Source organism: Primulina tabacum, chromosome 4 (genome assembly GCF_025594145.1).
Source record: "Primulina tabacum isolate GXHZ01 chromosome 4, ASM2559414v2, whole genome shotgun sequence".
Lineage (NCBI taxonomy): Eukaryota > Viridiplantae > Streptophyta > Magnoliopsida > Lamiales > Gesneriaceae > Primulina > Primulina tabacum.
The window spans coordinates 778234-794798 of record NC_134553.1 but is presented as its reverse complement, the minus strand read 5'-3'; the positions used below and the strand labels follow the sequence as shown (position 1 = coordinate 794798).

Sequence of the window (16565 nt, the reverse complement as noted above, 5' to 3'; positions counted from 1 at the left end):
ATATATAAAATATAGATTACCCTTGAAAAATCAAAATAGATTTGTATTTAACTAAGTTTCTATTTCTCCAGAAAAAATGTCTATTACTTTGTTATATTTTAAAAATTCAATAAAATTTCAATATAATGCATATTATATTAAAAAAAATATCAATCATCAAACGACAATAAATGTTATTTGAACTCTAAGCATTATTTGATTTCTCATTATATTTTAGAAAAAAATATTTTCAAGATACACACGTCTTTTCAGTTCTAATCACTGAATGTAAATATAAAGTGAGTCTTTTGATTAACCCCAGAAAAATTGAACTAGCTTTTAGTCATTTTTTATAACTCAATAATAATATTTAGTACCTAAATTTATACCTTTCATTTCATCTCACGCTGTCCCCATCTGTCTGATGCTTTGGACTCTTGCAGGATTTGTCTTTCTGCCAAATATCATAGTATGTCGTACCCGTTATGTGTGTCACAACTATAGAGTGGATGCTTCTAATCTTTAGTGGATATGTTGTGATTTGTGAACAATAATCACATAGTTGAAGCTGATTTCTGAATAATAATCAGCATGGATTTCCCAAGCTAGGATTCCCAAATCTCAAGGCTCCTGAAATTTCAGGTCTGTCATCTGTTTTTCCAGCTTCAAGAAAATTCCCTACATTTTATTGACCCGCCTTTTATTTATTTATTTATTTATTTATTAAAGACTCTATTTTTTCGTTCAGGATTGCACTTTTTTCCTTCCGGGTTTTCGTTTTTCACCATGTTTTAAATCATAGCTGACAATTTGAGTCGAGGTTGTTCGGAGGTAAAAGTGGGAAGAGCTTAGCATTTCTCTATACGGTAATGATGGCCTTGCTTTATGGGGTTCGGGTTCTTGTGGGCACCTTTTTGGCTGAGGTGTTTGGATAATAATTATTCAATGAGTGGAGGATGAGTATCATTATGAAAATGGCTTATTCTTGAGCCCAAATCAAAAGTTGCAGAGAAGGTGAAATCAGTGGAGATTATAGAGAAAGGAATGATTGATTTATCTGTTACCGAGATTGGTGTTTTTTTATATTAATGGAGGGCTCTTACTCAATTCTATCTCCTTCTGGAGTAAGTTGTGAAGGTACTTTGGAAATTTCATATTTTGCTTTCCACAAAATGGTAAAAGTTTGATCCTTTTCAACTTCTATATGCTTGATGGCTACTTGAAATTTTATTTCTTTGAAAACTAACCACTGTGTATTTACTATAATTGTAATTGCTACTGTTTTTTTAGCCAGATTCAGTCTCTTTTCTTCTTGCACATCACTTCAATTCTCATACTTTAGAGTAGTCATTTTATGTTGCAAATGCACATATTAGTACCATTTATCTTTACAAGCAAGAAGCACGTGCGATGCACGTGAATATTAATTATTTAATAAAAATTAAAATTTGTTTTTTTTAAAATTTAATTTGAATCTTTTTTTATTTTATATTGTGTTGGTAAAATAAGATTTACAAAACACGTAAAACACATTTTTCCTATTTTTAGTTTAGTATAAATAGTTCTTTTTCTTCCTTTAGATACAATTTTGGAAGCTTATTTCTCGCTGCAAGCCGAACAATGAAACCTTTCCGTTTTATGAGAAAAGTTCTTATGAGTCTTAACATTGGTTTAATCTTTTGTTATATTAGACGAATAAATTAATTAAGAACTTATATACCTTACTTTCAAAATTGTTTTTCAAATTAAAATTCAAGCAATTGATTTTATGTTATATAATAAATTATAATGAGCAAAATATATAGAATGAATTGAACTGAAACAAATTTTGAAAATATATATATCTAAGCACCACGTATAAGTTATAATAACCTAAAAATCAACAAAATTATGGATTTTATAAATACATAAATAATAATTTATACAAGTGAAGCACACTAAGGACAAATAATTATCAATTTAAAATATTTGTGACTATCTCATCAAAATATTATCAAACTAATTAAATAATAATATTGATAACAAAATATAACATATAATATTAAATTTAAATATTATTTAACTTCATACAGAATTTTTTTAACTTTTGTTTTAGAATTATATATATATATATATATTATGTATTTGTATGTGTTTAGTGATTGTATATTGTTGGGATCAGAAAAGAATTTTGATGGGGTGAATAAACTCTTTAAAAATATATGCTATTAAAATTTGTCTTCAATCTTTTTAGGCGGTTGAAAGATTTTCTCAAACGGTTAGAATATGAACCACGTGAAAAGTGTGGAAGACGATTCAATATTTCTAATGATATTTTCAACCGGTTGGCAATTCAAACAACAAGATATAGTTTGAAATGTAAAAACTTGTGAAAAGTAAAGACACAGGAATTTTATGGATGTTCGGAGAAAAATGCTCATACCCCCTTCTTCATCTGTAGTAAGGATTCCACTAAAACACTTGTCTGATATATATATTTTTTTAAAAATTGTTACTAAAATATTTTAATTTTTATTATAGCTAAATCTCTTAATTTTTCTATCAGATTCATATTTTATGATATTATTAGTATATTAACACTCATGATTATTGATATAGATTATACTAAATAATTTATTAAATTATTTACTTTCAATTCTTAGTTAAAAAATTATAAATATATTATTATTAAATTTCATATTATTATATACTTATCTTGTTATTGTACTATTGTATATATAATTAATTTTTTCTTGTATTTTCTTGTGATACTATGATTTATTACTTAATTAGAAATTACACTAAAATATAATTATAAAATTGTATTAAAATCATAAAATAATATGTAGAAAGAAAATTAAAAGAATAAAATATTTAAAGTTAGTATAAAGATGAAATAATAGAAAATTTACAATGAAAAATGTTGTTATTCGTTTTACACTTTTATAAGTATAATAATTAAATATATATTCTTTTAATTTTTTAATGATTTTTTAAAATTAAAAATATATTTTTTTAATATTTTTTCTAAGAATCATGTAGCAAGAAAATGTTATTTCTATAATGTATTTTTATTATCAAATATCAATTCAATTTTTATGTAACATTATTTTCAAAGTTTCTTATGTTGAAATTTTCTATTAAAAAATAAAAAAAACATTATTATGATCTTCATGTATTTAATGATTGTGTAGAAAATTTTTCATTCAATTAATCTAACAACACACAATTTATGAGAATAGTAGAAAATTTACAATGAAAAACTTTGTTATTCTTTTTACACTTTATAAGTATAATAGTTAAATATATATTCTTGTAATATTTTTAATAAAAAATATATATTTTTATTAAAAAAGCTATATTTTTTAATATTTTTTTGTAAAAATTATGTATGAAGAAAATATTATTTCTCTAATGTATTTTTTATTATCGAATATCTATTCAATTTTTATGTAATATTATTTTCAAAATTTCTTATTTTACAATTTTTTATTAAAGATTTTTTAAATTGCAAAATTATGATAACTGATTTTAGAATTGAAAATAAGAAAAGATTTAGTCTGATTTTGGTTCTACAGAACCATAGTCAGGTTTAGCTTTAGACATTTAATGTCTAAATATTAATCAATCTTAGTAGATATTTTAAATATCACCAAATTTTTGTGTAATGAATTTATAAATTTGTTGTATGTTTAATCTTTTTTAAAAGTGCTACTAAAATCTTTACTTTTCTTATTATAGTCAAACTCTCCAAAAGAAGACATTTGTGTCTTTTCACAATTGGAAAACAAATGAGTGATCCACACTTTTATAGGTATATAGATTCACAATTGAAAAACAAATGAGTGATCTACACTTTTATAGATAATATATATAGTTTATATTAATAAAGAAGACATTTGTGTCTTTTCACGGTTGGAAAACAAACGATCGTTGAAAATGTACGGGTAATTACTGTGCTCTGCTTATGGGAAAGAACCAAAGGATGAATGCGTATTCATAATTCTTGGCTATGTTATGTATTTAACAAACTATTTGATTTCTTTAACGGGATGCAGTTGTAGCTCTGATAGCTATAAAGAGTGATTTACACGATCCATATAATGTGATGGAGTATTGGGACGCAACTTGTGTAGATCCTTGTAGCTGGAGGATGGTGGCCTGTTCCTAGGATAGCTATGTTTCTGCTCTGTAATTTGCTATCACCACTCCTCTTGCGGGAAAATGAGAGAAATTTTTCTAGCTAGGTGGTTTTTTCCGTAATATTTTAAGCTCAGAATCCGGGCCGATCCGAGAATTCGAAACCTGTTCATCTTATAGCTGCTGGATCCGCTCTCCGTTTGATAACAAGTTTGGGAGCAAGATTTATCAAAATGAGTACCGGCGGTAATTATTTTGTATTCTTTCTTGCTTTTACAGATCTCTTTTACGAAGTGGACGGAGACAATCAGCGTGCCATCATTACTTCGCCATTAGCTAAAGTGGGATATACTCTGAAATGTGATTACAAAGTCATATGAAGTAATAATGTCTATCACTGATTCTTGATGGTAATTTTTACTTGTATCCGAAGGCTACCTAGCCTGAGCTTGTCTGGAACCTTGTCGTCTCGGATTGGAAATCTTACTAATCTGCAGTCTGTGTAAGTTATTCAAATCCACCATGTTCTCGTTTATGCTAAATGTTCCCTTAATGTGAATTATTCAACTCACTGAAATGTTCTTTGAACCATTGTAACTAACAAGCTGATTATTTCTCCCATTTGGGCATACGAAGGTTGCTGCAAAACAATAATATTTCAGGTCCAATTCCGTATGTCATTGTAAAATTAGAAAAGCTTCAAACACGATCTGTCCGACAACAAGCTGTTTGGTGAAATACCGGATTCTGTGGGCAATCTGAAGAACTTGAATTATCTGTGAGTTTTTAAGACTTTGCCGTAAAAATTTGGGCGTTTGCATGTTCTTTAGATTGATTCATATTCCACTATTCTTCGAGCAAGAGAGGCATCTTAACAACGACAGCCTCAACGGACTGGTACCCAACTCTCTTGCCAAAGTCGAAAGCCTTACCCTTGTGTATGTTGCTCCTTTCGATTTTCCGTATCCCGATCAATGTTGATTGTGTAAGTAAACCAAGTAGTCCCACACATTCTTGAATAATTAAATACTTGCATTATATATGAACTCTTTCAGGGACGTTTCTTTCAATGATTTAAGTGGTCCTTTGCCAAAATTTCTGCCCGAACATTTAAGTAGGTCATCTTGTGTTTCTTTGACCGATCATCTCTTGCATTATACCTGTCTCATTGCTGGAATTTCCCTTTCAAAGTAGTCAGAAATCCCTTGATTTGTGGGCTAACTTCTCTGAACAATTGCTCTGTACTATATCAACAGTTGTGGTCCTTCCCACCAGATGCTGTTAAAGGTATATTTCACTTCCTCCCCGAGCATTTCATTGCTTCTATGGAGTTTAAATATCTATCTTTTTTCCAGAACAATCAAACATAAGAGCAAAACCCCGTGTTGCCATTGCTTTTGGAACGAGCTTTGTCGCCGTGTTTTCAATAATCATTATTGTTGGCTTGCTCAGTTGGTGGAGATGTAGACACAATAAGCATATTTTCTTCGATGTTAATGGTAAGTTCAACTTAACGTGTTTGTTGCGTACCCGGAGCAGTGTCAATAATTTTTCTAACATTTAGTTTGTAGATATTCCCAATTTACAAAAATGATTGATCAAAGTTGATAGAAGAGTCTATCATAGGCTTATAATAGCCCTTCCCACCACATCTATAATCCGATGTATAACACTGTTATTACCAACTCAAAAGTTTGGAGTCTTGATTGATGTATATGAGACACTGTGTATGATTGTTCCTTGAAAATGAGTTAAATTTTCATTGCTTATAAATTGGATATGATTAGCTTTCTTCGTAGATTATGTTCATGGAAGGCTAGCTTTAGACAGGTTCCGGCGTAAAAGGATAGCATTGGGCACAGCACGGGGGTTGACATATTCACACGAGCAATGTGACCCGAAGATTATACATCGTGATGTCAAAGCAGCCAACATTTTGTTGGACGAGGACTTTGAGGCCGTTGTTGGAGACTTCGGACTGGCAAAGCTTTTAGACCATCATGAGGATTCTCATGTGCCAACAGCAGTTCGTGGAACTGTTGGCCACATTGCTCCGGGTACCTGTCAACTCTTCAGTCATCCGAAAAAACAGATGTTTTGGGGTTTGGAATCTTGCTTCTTGAGTTGATAACCGGCCTGAAGGCTGTAGACTTTGGGCGGGTTACTAACCAGAAAGGAGTGATGCTGGATCGGGTATGTTTCCTCTCCTTTTATTGGCAAAATAAGGGTGAATAAATGAATCGTAGAACAGCAAATTTTAATTTTCAGAAAATTTATGTCTTATTTGAGATGAGACTACTGTTATTCGACCTTACGTTTGATCCTAGTAACATTAGTAAAAGTAACTGAATGAAATTATGTGAAGAGATGAGCTTGTTCACAAAAACAACCAAGAAATCTCGATGGATGCCCTTTTCAACTTTGTTGTATCTGTCCCTGGCTATAGCATCTGTCGTTTTACGAGCCTTTTCTTTTTGTATTCTCAAAACTCTGTCAAAATTAATTCAATTCTAGGTAAGGAAGCTCCATGAGGAAGGGAAGCTAAAGCTTATGGTGGACACAGATTTAAAAAACCATTTTGACAGAATGTAGTTGCACGAAATTGTTCAAGTAGCCCTCCTTTGTACTCGATTAACTCCATCTCATCGTCCCAAGATGTCGGAAGTATTGAGAATGTTAGAAGGAGATGGTAAAGCTGAAAAATGGGAGCAGTCACAAAATTTCGAGACTCCAAGGTATCGTTCATCTGAGTGTCGTTCTCAAAGATATTCTGATTTCATCGAGGCATCAGCACTTGTGGTTGAGGCTATAGAAGTCTCTGGCCCGAGATAGAATTCCCTACTTTTGTTCCACTTCTTTGTATGTATTGTTTAGTGTATTACATGTAAAAAAAAAGGTCAAGAAAATTTTGTACGAGGTTTCGTTTCTTTGTTCATGTGACCCGTTTGAATGATTTTTGCTCCACTGTACATGCAAAATACAGGAAAAAATAAAAATATGACACCTCTATATATATGTACGTCTACATATATACAGATAACCTTTGAGAGAAACAGAAGATTAAAGCATGAGATGTTAAATTAAAAGCTTTTATTCAACACACAGAAACAACACAGAATCGTTAAATTAAAAATAAGAGGAAAAGAATTTTAGACGAGTCCACAGTGACTTGCCGGTTTGATGGGAGTAAAACCTCTTGAATCAGAATGATCCCCCATGCAAGCCAGTGTTGAATTTGATGTTTTTGCTCACTCCAGTTCTCCCTAGCTTTTCATTCCAACACAATCTTGCTAGCTGGAGTACTGACTTTGATCCTGGGCTAGCCGTGGGTAGTAGGAACAAGGGTTTTAAATAGATGGTGATCTTGATAATTTGTTGATACATAGTTGAAGTTGGGGCCGAACAAGAGATGCGTCTTTTCAAATTATGAAAATCATTCAACATATATGTGATGTATAATAAATTATGCTCTCTTTTCTTTTCTTTTCTTTTCTTTTTTTGCCTTTTAACAATTTCTAAATCCTTTGTGTATAAATGTTAAATCATTATCCACTATGTCCTCTTTTCCACCATTCAAGTTGCTCACCTGGATCTACTCTGATTTGGACTGCCCCATTAAATTTAAATGCGTACTACGCAATAATTAACCAGATGCAAAATTGTTTTATATAATTTAGTCACTACCGATCCGAACAATTTTTAGATATGGATCTAACTTTTAAAAGAAACCGTGTGTCATAACTTACGTTCATATTATTTTAGACTTATAACAATTTTTTTTAAATTAAATCAACATCTTAAAGACAATATAAAAACTAGACACGTACAATAATCAAAAAATATATATTATAATTAAGTAATAAGATCAAATATGTATAAAATGATCACTAAAAAACAATCCATATAAGAGTTATAAAGATAAAAAAATATAATCAAATTGTTCAGTAATTTCTTTACTAATTGACAATATAACAATTTCATTTGATATTTTCTTGTGTAATGGTTGATTGGAGAGAAAATTGTGATGAAATTTAATTTTGAGAAAATTTATTCTGCACTTACAACCGTAAACAGAAGATCAATGATAACTACTATGTAATAAATTTATGAGTCGGAGAATAAGTTTTTATATTAGTCCAAATTACACTACTATGTAATAAATTTATGAAATAAAAAAAGTCTTTTTTTGTTTATATTGGCCTCGAGAATAAATAAATTTATATTGAAGAAAAAAAATTATCAAACGACCTAGAACTAATAAGTTTTGAGCTATATATTTATTTTATATTTTCAAAAAACTAATAATTAATAAATTTTGGGCTACATATTTATTTTATATTTTCAAAAAACATTATCCGATGCCACGTTAGCTCTAATTCAACTCATTTTCCCATTGACGTGAGATAAATATCAATTTCACATGTTTCTTTCGGAATTCTAAATATATTTCATGATTTTATGATTCTTACAATACAGAATTTACTAGATCTTATATGCACCACACATCTCACGATTTTTTTTTTTCATTTCCTATCTAGGTTTCATACGTAGGTTTGTTTTTTCTTTTTCACATTCAGATATTATAATTAATTGTAGCATACATTTTTTTAATATATAGAATACAATTAAAGATTTAATTATTCTAGCTGATAGATCCAAATATTTAATTATATATTTGTTTTGGATATATAATTTAAAGGATGAATAATGGGAATATAATTCCAAGCCTCCACGATTATGCTGAACAATTATCAATTGATACGATCCAAGTTGATTATTATTATTATTATTATTATTATCTAATATATAAATGACTACAGTATAAAATAATATCACTTTCTCCTAAAATGGTTAAGAATCTTGTTCATCTTTTGACTACGAACTCGCCACATTCCCGACTAATTATTTTTCTAAAAATTTATTAATTTTTTTAGAGTCAAACTGTTGGGAAAAATTAGATGAGCACAACATTCAAATCATAAAGAAATTATTAATTAATGCTAGTTTCTTGGAAGTGACTTTATAATAATTTATATTATATAAATAATCACTTTATAATTAATAGGCGATGCTTTTTAACAAAGCTTGTTTCCCTCTTAATTTCAGGGTCTGAGATTAAAGTGAGTGCTTAAACAATTAAAGGAACGAGGTTTCGTTAATTAATTAATATTCTAAACACAACACTAATTTATTAAGTATGTACTTTACACCTTGCTATGCTGTTTTTTGGTTGCATAGATAGATAGAGTAATTAATTCCTCTAAAATATAATTTAGAGATTGTTTTTGTAAGATATAAATATAATTAATTAAAATCATTGTTTAAATATGGAAATTTTACATTTATAATATTTCATCATAGTTTTTTTTTATATATATATAAGTTGTTATTTGGTCATTTAAATAAGATTAATTAGAACAGAATTTCCAGTTAAGTATATATGTACGAGTAAACATTAAGATAGCTTTGTATTACGCTGAGTGAAAATTTTGTCCGCCTCTATACTCATTATATATTAATAATATTATGCAATTCTTGTGTATTTGTATAAATAATTATTGTTGGAGTTAAGTCAATCTTTATATTCCGAAACGAAAAATATTTGTGATTTTTTTTTTAATTTGCAAAATTATTATGTGGATGATTGTATATAAATTTATTATATAATAATATTTAATATATAAAGTATACACATTATATAGTGAGGTTGTGTTTTGTTGGATATATTGGTCGTTGTTTGGTTGTATTTTATATATTAATTGTTTATCTCATATGAATTAAATTATTTATTTAAAAATTACAAATTTATCTTTGATACATTTTTGGGGAAGTTGGTGAAAAATCTCCAATCAAAATATTTATTTGGGTTCACTCCCTACCCATAAATTGTGGTACTATGTCATACAAAATGTGGTACACTTCATGTGGAAATGTGGTACATTTCATGTGGAAATGTGATACTAAAAAAATACCCAGGGACTGAACACAAAAAAAATCGACGGTTGAGGACTGAAGGCCAATTTCCCATACATTTTTTATTTATATTACATCAATTATTAAAACAAATAAATTAATAATTTATCAACTTATTTCAAATTCAATCAATCAAACCAAACATATTACTATTTGTTAAATAATATTCCACGTACCACTTAATATTTTAATAATTATTTATCATATCTCATCCTATCAACTCAAATAAACGCACCTTTAAAGCACAGATATCGTGACATTAAATTCTACATCTTATGATTTAGAATATATAGTATGGCAAGCATAGTATAAATAAATATAAAATACATCTAAAATTAAAATAATCTAGTTTTTTATTATATAGTTTATGACTTTGCACAATAAAATCATGACTTTCTATACATAATTTAAAATTCACTAGGAAGCCATAAATGTAAAAAAATATGTTTACTGTACTGTAACTTGACAATATAAATTCAACTCCGTAAACTAAATCAGCTTTCATCCAAGTGGAGCCTTGTTTTGACCATATCAGCTGATATTATATTAATATGGTAAATTTGACGTCTCTAAAAAATAATGTATTAAAATGCAGTTTTAGAGCAATAAAACAAACGGAGATAAAATTGATTTTGGGTAATGGAAGAATGAATGAATACTGTTCTCAGCTTTAACTTCAAACATATCAGATCACATCAAATCAATCCATCAATCAAACATTGCCCCCAACTTGTTCTTGCTTTGTTTATGCACTCTTTTCTACCTTTTTTTTTTTCTAAAAAAAAGAAAAAATTTAAACTGAACTACTAAATAAATTAATTTTGGTATCATTGCGCTGTAAAAATTTTGAATTTTTTTTAATCAAACAAATTCTACATGTTCTATATTATATTAACGTTATAAAATTTTGATTAAGGCTATTACAAGACGATTTTATAAATTTATTTTCATGAGACGGATGGATTTGATTTATAATTAAAAAATTTAATACTTTAATTTTAATAGGATTTTTTAAATTTCAGAAATTATTACTTAATTTAATTATTTTAATATGTATACACACATTGCAATTCGCGTATGTATTTTATATGATAAATTGATTTGTAGATCCAACTATGTATTCTACGATATACAATGTGGATGTTTTAGTTCTTATTATTACATCAATTAAAATAAATTTTCTCAGAATTTACAATGATTATTATTTAGTAATAATAATAATAAATCGATAAATATATACGAAAATCAGTAATTTAAGGGTTTTATTGTAATAATATGTTTTATTTCCATTTCATTTACAAATTATACTTCCCTCAAGCTCCCTTCAAGATCCAAACCTCTCGTTTGATTTTAAGTGGAGGCCATAACCCTTTCACCGCCGCCACAACCACCGGCGCTTCCAGCGCTGTGGAGAGCTCTGACATTCCGAACAGTCCTGTTGTTTGGTTTTCTTCCTCGGAGTACAAAAGGATAATCTATTTATTACTAAAGTGTTGCGTGAAGTTTCTTCAAACACACATATATTTTCACTGCAGCGGAAACATTTGACGAGTTCTGAATCAGTATATATGGATGAAATATATGGAATTCATTCGACAAGTACCGATCATGACTACGCAGACAAGGCTTTAATGTCTCCCGAGAATCTTATAATTCCAGCTGAATACCAGCAATATTACTACCCTTCTTTTGTCTACTCCGCCGACCAGCGCCACCGGATTCCGGTGTTTGGATCGGAAGGATTGGGATTTCAGAGTTCGGTGCCATCGGAATCAGCTTCCATTAATTTTCAGAATCAAAGAGAAGGGGATGATGAAAATGAACAGGCTGATTCCAGGGTGCTTAAGGCCAGAATCGCTTCACATCCTTCCTACCCAAAATTACTCGACGCCTATATTGACTGCCAGAAGGTTTAAATGATTTGAAAAAAAATTGTTTTCAAGAACTGATTCTTTTATACATGTCTTCGCTGTTTATAAATAGCTGGTGTACTTACTCGATCATGGTTTTGTGGGTTTCTCAGTGATGATTTCAAATAAAAATCATGGATTTTGGTGGATGGTTTTAAAAAATCTTTTTTTTTATTATTCATACTAGCAGAAGGTTTGGAGTCAGCTGTAAATTTCTCTTTTTTATATTATATCTGAAGGTTGGAGCTCCTCCAGAGATAGCTCGTTTGCTGGACGAAATCCGGCGAGAGAAGGATTTATATAGACAAGATACAGTCGCAACGTGCATAGGAATCGATCCTGAACTCGATGAGTTTATGGTATCTCTCTCCGACTCTCTCTCTAAAAAAACACGCTCAAAACACACACCAGTATATTTCATCGTTTGCAGTTGTTGAAAGTCGGAACTTTTTCCTTGAAGGAAACATATTGCGACATACTGATGAAGTACAAGTCGGATCTGTCAAAGCCATTCGAAGAAGCTACATCTTTTCTAAACAATATCGAAACCCAACTCTGCAATTTAAGCATAGGTAAGTCATATTCATGAGTTTTCTCCCAGCAGTTACGGGTTTCATGTCTTTTCTCTTGTTTGTGTACTTAACAAACGAGACCATTTAATTCATTACCGTCCATGCGTTTGTTCTGTGTTTAGATTTTATTTATAGAATTCTGACCCTAATAACGAAAAATCATAAACCCTTAACTTTGTTGGTTGCTGGTGTTTCTCAAGGTTCTTGCTTTTGTTTAGTTTAGAACTTATTAACTTATAATAACAGTAATATAAAGAAAGTGTAAAGTTTTTCTTCAGAAATACTTTCCAGACATTGCTGATTTATATATTTTAATTAGTTTATGGAATGTCTGTAAGTGTTACTGTGACATGTGATCTCTTTTTCTTGTTTGTACAGTTAAGAGTAAACCTTAAACGAAAAGTCAAGGGGTATTCCACAATCAAAAAACACTGCAAAACTGCGAACACTTGTCTCCTTGTTCTGTTGTCTTTAGTTTTCCTTTGGAGTTTTTATTAGGTTCATTCCCCATCTATTTTTATCGATTATTTTTTATACCCAAGTCACTTAATTCAATAGATTAGATATTTCTGAAAAGAATCAACTTCTGTTTCAGTACATTAGTCTATTATCAGTAGAGTTGGTCTTGCCTGAAAACCATTCACTTCGCTATCAATTTTCTGAAAATTTAAAGTGTTTTCAAGATATATTTTATTTTTATTCTAAATATTGGAATAAAATCTAGGAAATCAAGGTTCTCTTGGGTTACTAGGATCTTAACGAAAATGGGATTTATATATTCACCATTGTGAATGAATTTACCGTTTGTTTCCACAATGAGAAAGAACAAAGAAACATGCTTCAAAAACTTTCCGAGTTTTCATTTGTGAAGTCTTCAGATATAACATCTCACGTTCTCCAGTTGAGGAAGATTAGTACCGATGACCTTGATAGTGCATGTTTAAGCCTATTTTTGGTTTGAAATGTGCGCGAAAACAAATCTTTGCAGCATATGAATATTGTCATGCATTTGTTGAGATAGAATGGAAAATTTTGATATATATTTTTGATTTGATGGATGACGGGAAGTTTCTTAAGAATTTTGGTTCTTGAATTGTGGTGCTATATGGAATATACATGGCGACACTTGTGATGGAGTTTCAAGTTCCAAGGGATTATTTGTTGGCATGAAATACGAGAAATGAACATTGGAATTTGGAAAGTGTCTAATTGCTAATTGGTGGGAAGTTAAAGAGCTACGTCCTCTATAATTGAACCACTTTATTATTAATTAAATATGTGCTTGAAGAAGATGAAAAGATGAATATTTCCAGCTTGAACAAGCTTTACTTGAAATATTTAGCTATCTTGCATGTATCTAGGATCAGTTTGGGCACGGTAATCACACCTTGAAAAACACCATTATTTCCTAAATAAATATTTATTTAAAAAGAGCAGAATCATTTCTAATATTTAGATTTAGTTGCAGCAGAGAAAAATAGACTTTCTAAGCCTTTTTTTTCCAGTTCTCTTCGACCAATTTTTTAGAATGAATTTGCATGTGTTTTTTGAAAAAAATTGAAAATATATTTATTCAAATAAATAATGCTAAATGTACAACAAATACATCGTACAATCATATTTACAATAATTATATCGTGAGATTTTGTATTGAATTTATTATTAGATTTTGATAAATGAATTTTTTGTGGCGTAAAAATTTGGTGGTACATATAGTATTACTTTGTTCAAATGGATTCTTAACAAAATATGAAAACATTGATCACCCTTTTGATTAAGCTGTAAAGTTGAGTATTTTGCTTATGGTGGCTTGACACAACATAATATATATATTAGATCAAATGGGGTTTCTGATGATGTCATTGTTCATAATCATTAACGTGTTATTTACATCTAATTGTTGTGTATTTTTTAAGGATTATTATAATCTTTGATGAGTTTGCATTGTCGATTCGATTAAATAATTGAGTGCAAAGTGTACTTGTATGTGGTTTAAGTACGATCGGGATCTGATCTTAAATCTATTGCTGGCACAGCTCTTTTACTTAGTTTAATCTTTACCCGTGTTAAGAGAAAAGTTACACTTTTTTTCTTTTATATTCTTCATGTCTCTCTATTCAAAGGGGCTCCCGGGATTGAGAATTCATCTGCAAACTATTCCATTGAAAAAAATGAAATGATTTTACGTGATATATAGTGTTGATAATACATTGAATGCTGTTTTTATAATTGAAGAAATTGATTGGGCTGGCTGGCTGGCTGGCTGGCTGGCTGGTAGGCATGTAAGAATCCCAAATGGTGTTGTAGAGACCATTTGCTGGAATAAACGCCATCTTGTATTTGCAGAGTGAAACAACGACGACGAAGGGGGGCTATGGGGAAAGGTTGCATCAACTTTTCAATAATAATGTGAAAAAGCCCGGATAAGGCGGGTGGTCGAATTTTCACATGGACGCCCGGGGTTTACGCTGAAGGCCCGGCCCACATTCATTATCTTTACCACACATGCACACCACCTGTTCTTTCCAGATTTTTGCATTAATGTCGTCAAATCAAACACATATTCATTGAACATCGTGCCACATTATTATTATTTTAAAAAATGAGGTAGTGGTAGTGGTCATCGGGGTCTTGTCTGGACATGCATTTTGAATTTGATAATTTGCGGTTTCAATTTGGAGTCTTGAAACTTGGGTAGGATCATAGAACCTGTGCCCATTGTACCGTGGGGTCTACGTCCCATCCAGTAGTGTTTCGTTTAGTAAAATATACCACGTGCAATTTAATGAAATTTAATTTGTTTTTGAAGCTCATTAATAAATAAAACAGTGGGATGGGATTTACGAAATAGATTTTGCCCAATAATCCGACCAATCAAATGGACTGCTTCCGTTGATTCTATGTTCCTAGTCTTCGCTCCATTCTCTTATGTGACCCATGAAATTTGGTTCCATCATCGTACTTGATAATATATGGTTTGTTGCGGTTTAGCCCAAATTATTTATATGTAATTACGGTTTAGTTGCATCATTCTATATGAAGTTAAAGCTTTTTAGTCTCTGAAGTGACGTGTTCCCGACTCGATTCGATGACTTCGATACATAACCTAATCTCTTGCTCAGAGATTGGATCCATACCCATATTGATCCTATATGTTTAACAGATATCCTATCTGTTTGCACATCAAGTGGTGATTAAATCATTTGAAGAATTATGGGACGAGATCAATCTTTTAGTACTTGCATTGATGATGTATGTTTAATTGTAGATGACGGGGGTCTATCATCGGAAGAGGATTTAAGCGGAGGCGAGACAGAGACTCAGGACGCCCCCATGAAGGGAGAAGATCGTGAGCTGAAGGACAGGCTTTTGCAGAGGTATGGTAGCCATATTAGTAGTCTACAGAAAGAGTTTTCTAAGAAGAAGAAGAAAGGAAAACTACCAAAGGAGGCTAGGCAAATGTTACTCGAGTGGTGGAATGTGCACTCCAAATGGCCATATCCAACGGTTAGTATCACATTTTATTGGTTCTTTTCACTACAGGGAGGAGACTAAAGCTTAATGTTGTTGGGGAAGATATATGCACAAGGTTTATTTTTTATTTTTTATTTTTGTTATGTCGTGGTATCCGCAGCCATTATCTTCAGGTGTTCTCTGGTGAACTCCGAATAAGTCGAGAGTTTTTCTTCTAATAAACCATGAGCTGGATTTATGTGCAGGAAGCGGATAAGATATCTTTGGCGGAATCGACAGGATTAGATCAGAAGCAAATCAACAATTGGTTCATAAATCAAAGGAAACGCCATTGGAAACCATCCGAGAACATGCAGTTGGCCATAATGGAGAATCTCTCTGGTCATTTTTACGCTGGAAATTGATCGACTCCAAAAAAGGTGGAAGAAGGAATTGATCTTGTATATTTCTTAGAAACAATAATTCATCCTACTCACAATATAAAGTTGTAACCTTCGAGTTATTAGATTTTATAAACGATCGGTTTCTAATTTGGATA

At 30.7% G+C, this 16565-nt stretch overlaps 1 protein-coding gene and 1 pseudogene across 1 annotated transcript; both read left to right on the top strand.

The window, feature by feature from the left end:
• The first annotated feature begins 374 nt into the window (after window positions 1–374).
• On the top strand, window positions 375–7528 carry LOC142542154 (protein NSP-INTERACTING KINASE 3-like; annotated as a pseudogene).
• A 3850-nt stretch (window positions 7529–11378) lies between these two features.
• Window positions 11379–16563, top strand: LOC142542152 (homeobox protein knotted-1-like 6). Its single transcript, XM_075648638.1, has 5 exons — window positions 11379–11981; window positions 12221–12340; window positions 12442–12553; window positions 15822–16060; window positions 16273–16563. Exons 1-5 carry the CDS (start codon window positions 11640–11642, stop codon window positions 16429–16431), a joined length of 972 nt encoding a protein of 323 aa, XP_075504753.1. The 5' UTR covers window positions 11379–11639; the 3' UTR covers window positions 16432–16563.
• The last annotated feature ends 2 nt before the right edge of the window (window positions 16564–16565 follow it).

Coding starts and splice junctions, on each gene's coding strand:
- LOC142542152 (XM_075648638.1), top strand. CDS start 11,640: ATGGATGAAATATATGGAATTCATTCGACAAGTACCGATCATGACTAC. Junction 12,341..12,441: donor CTGAACTCGATGAGTTTATG/GTATCTCTCTCC, acceptor TTTTCCTTGAAG/GAAACATATTGCGACATACT. Junction 16,061..16,272: donor CCAAATGGCCATATCCAACG/GTTAGTATCACA, acceptor ATTTATGTGCAG/GAAGCGGATAAGATATCTTT.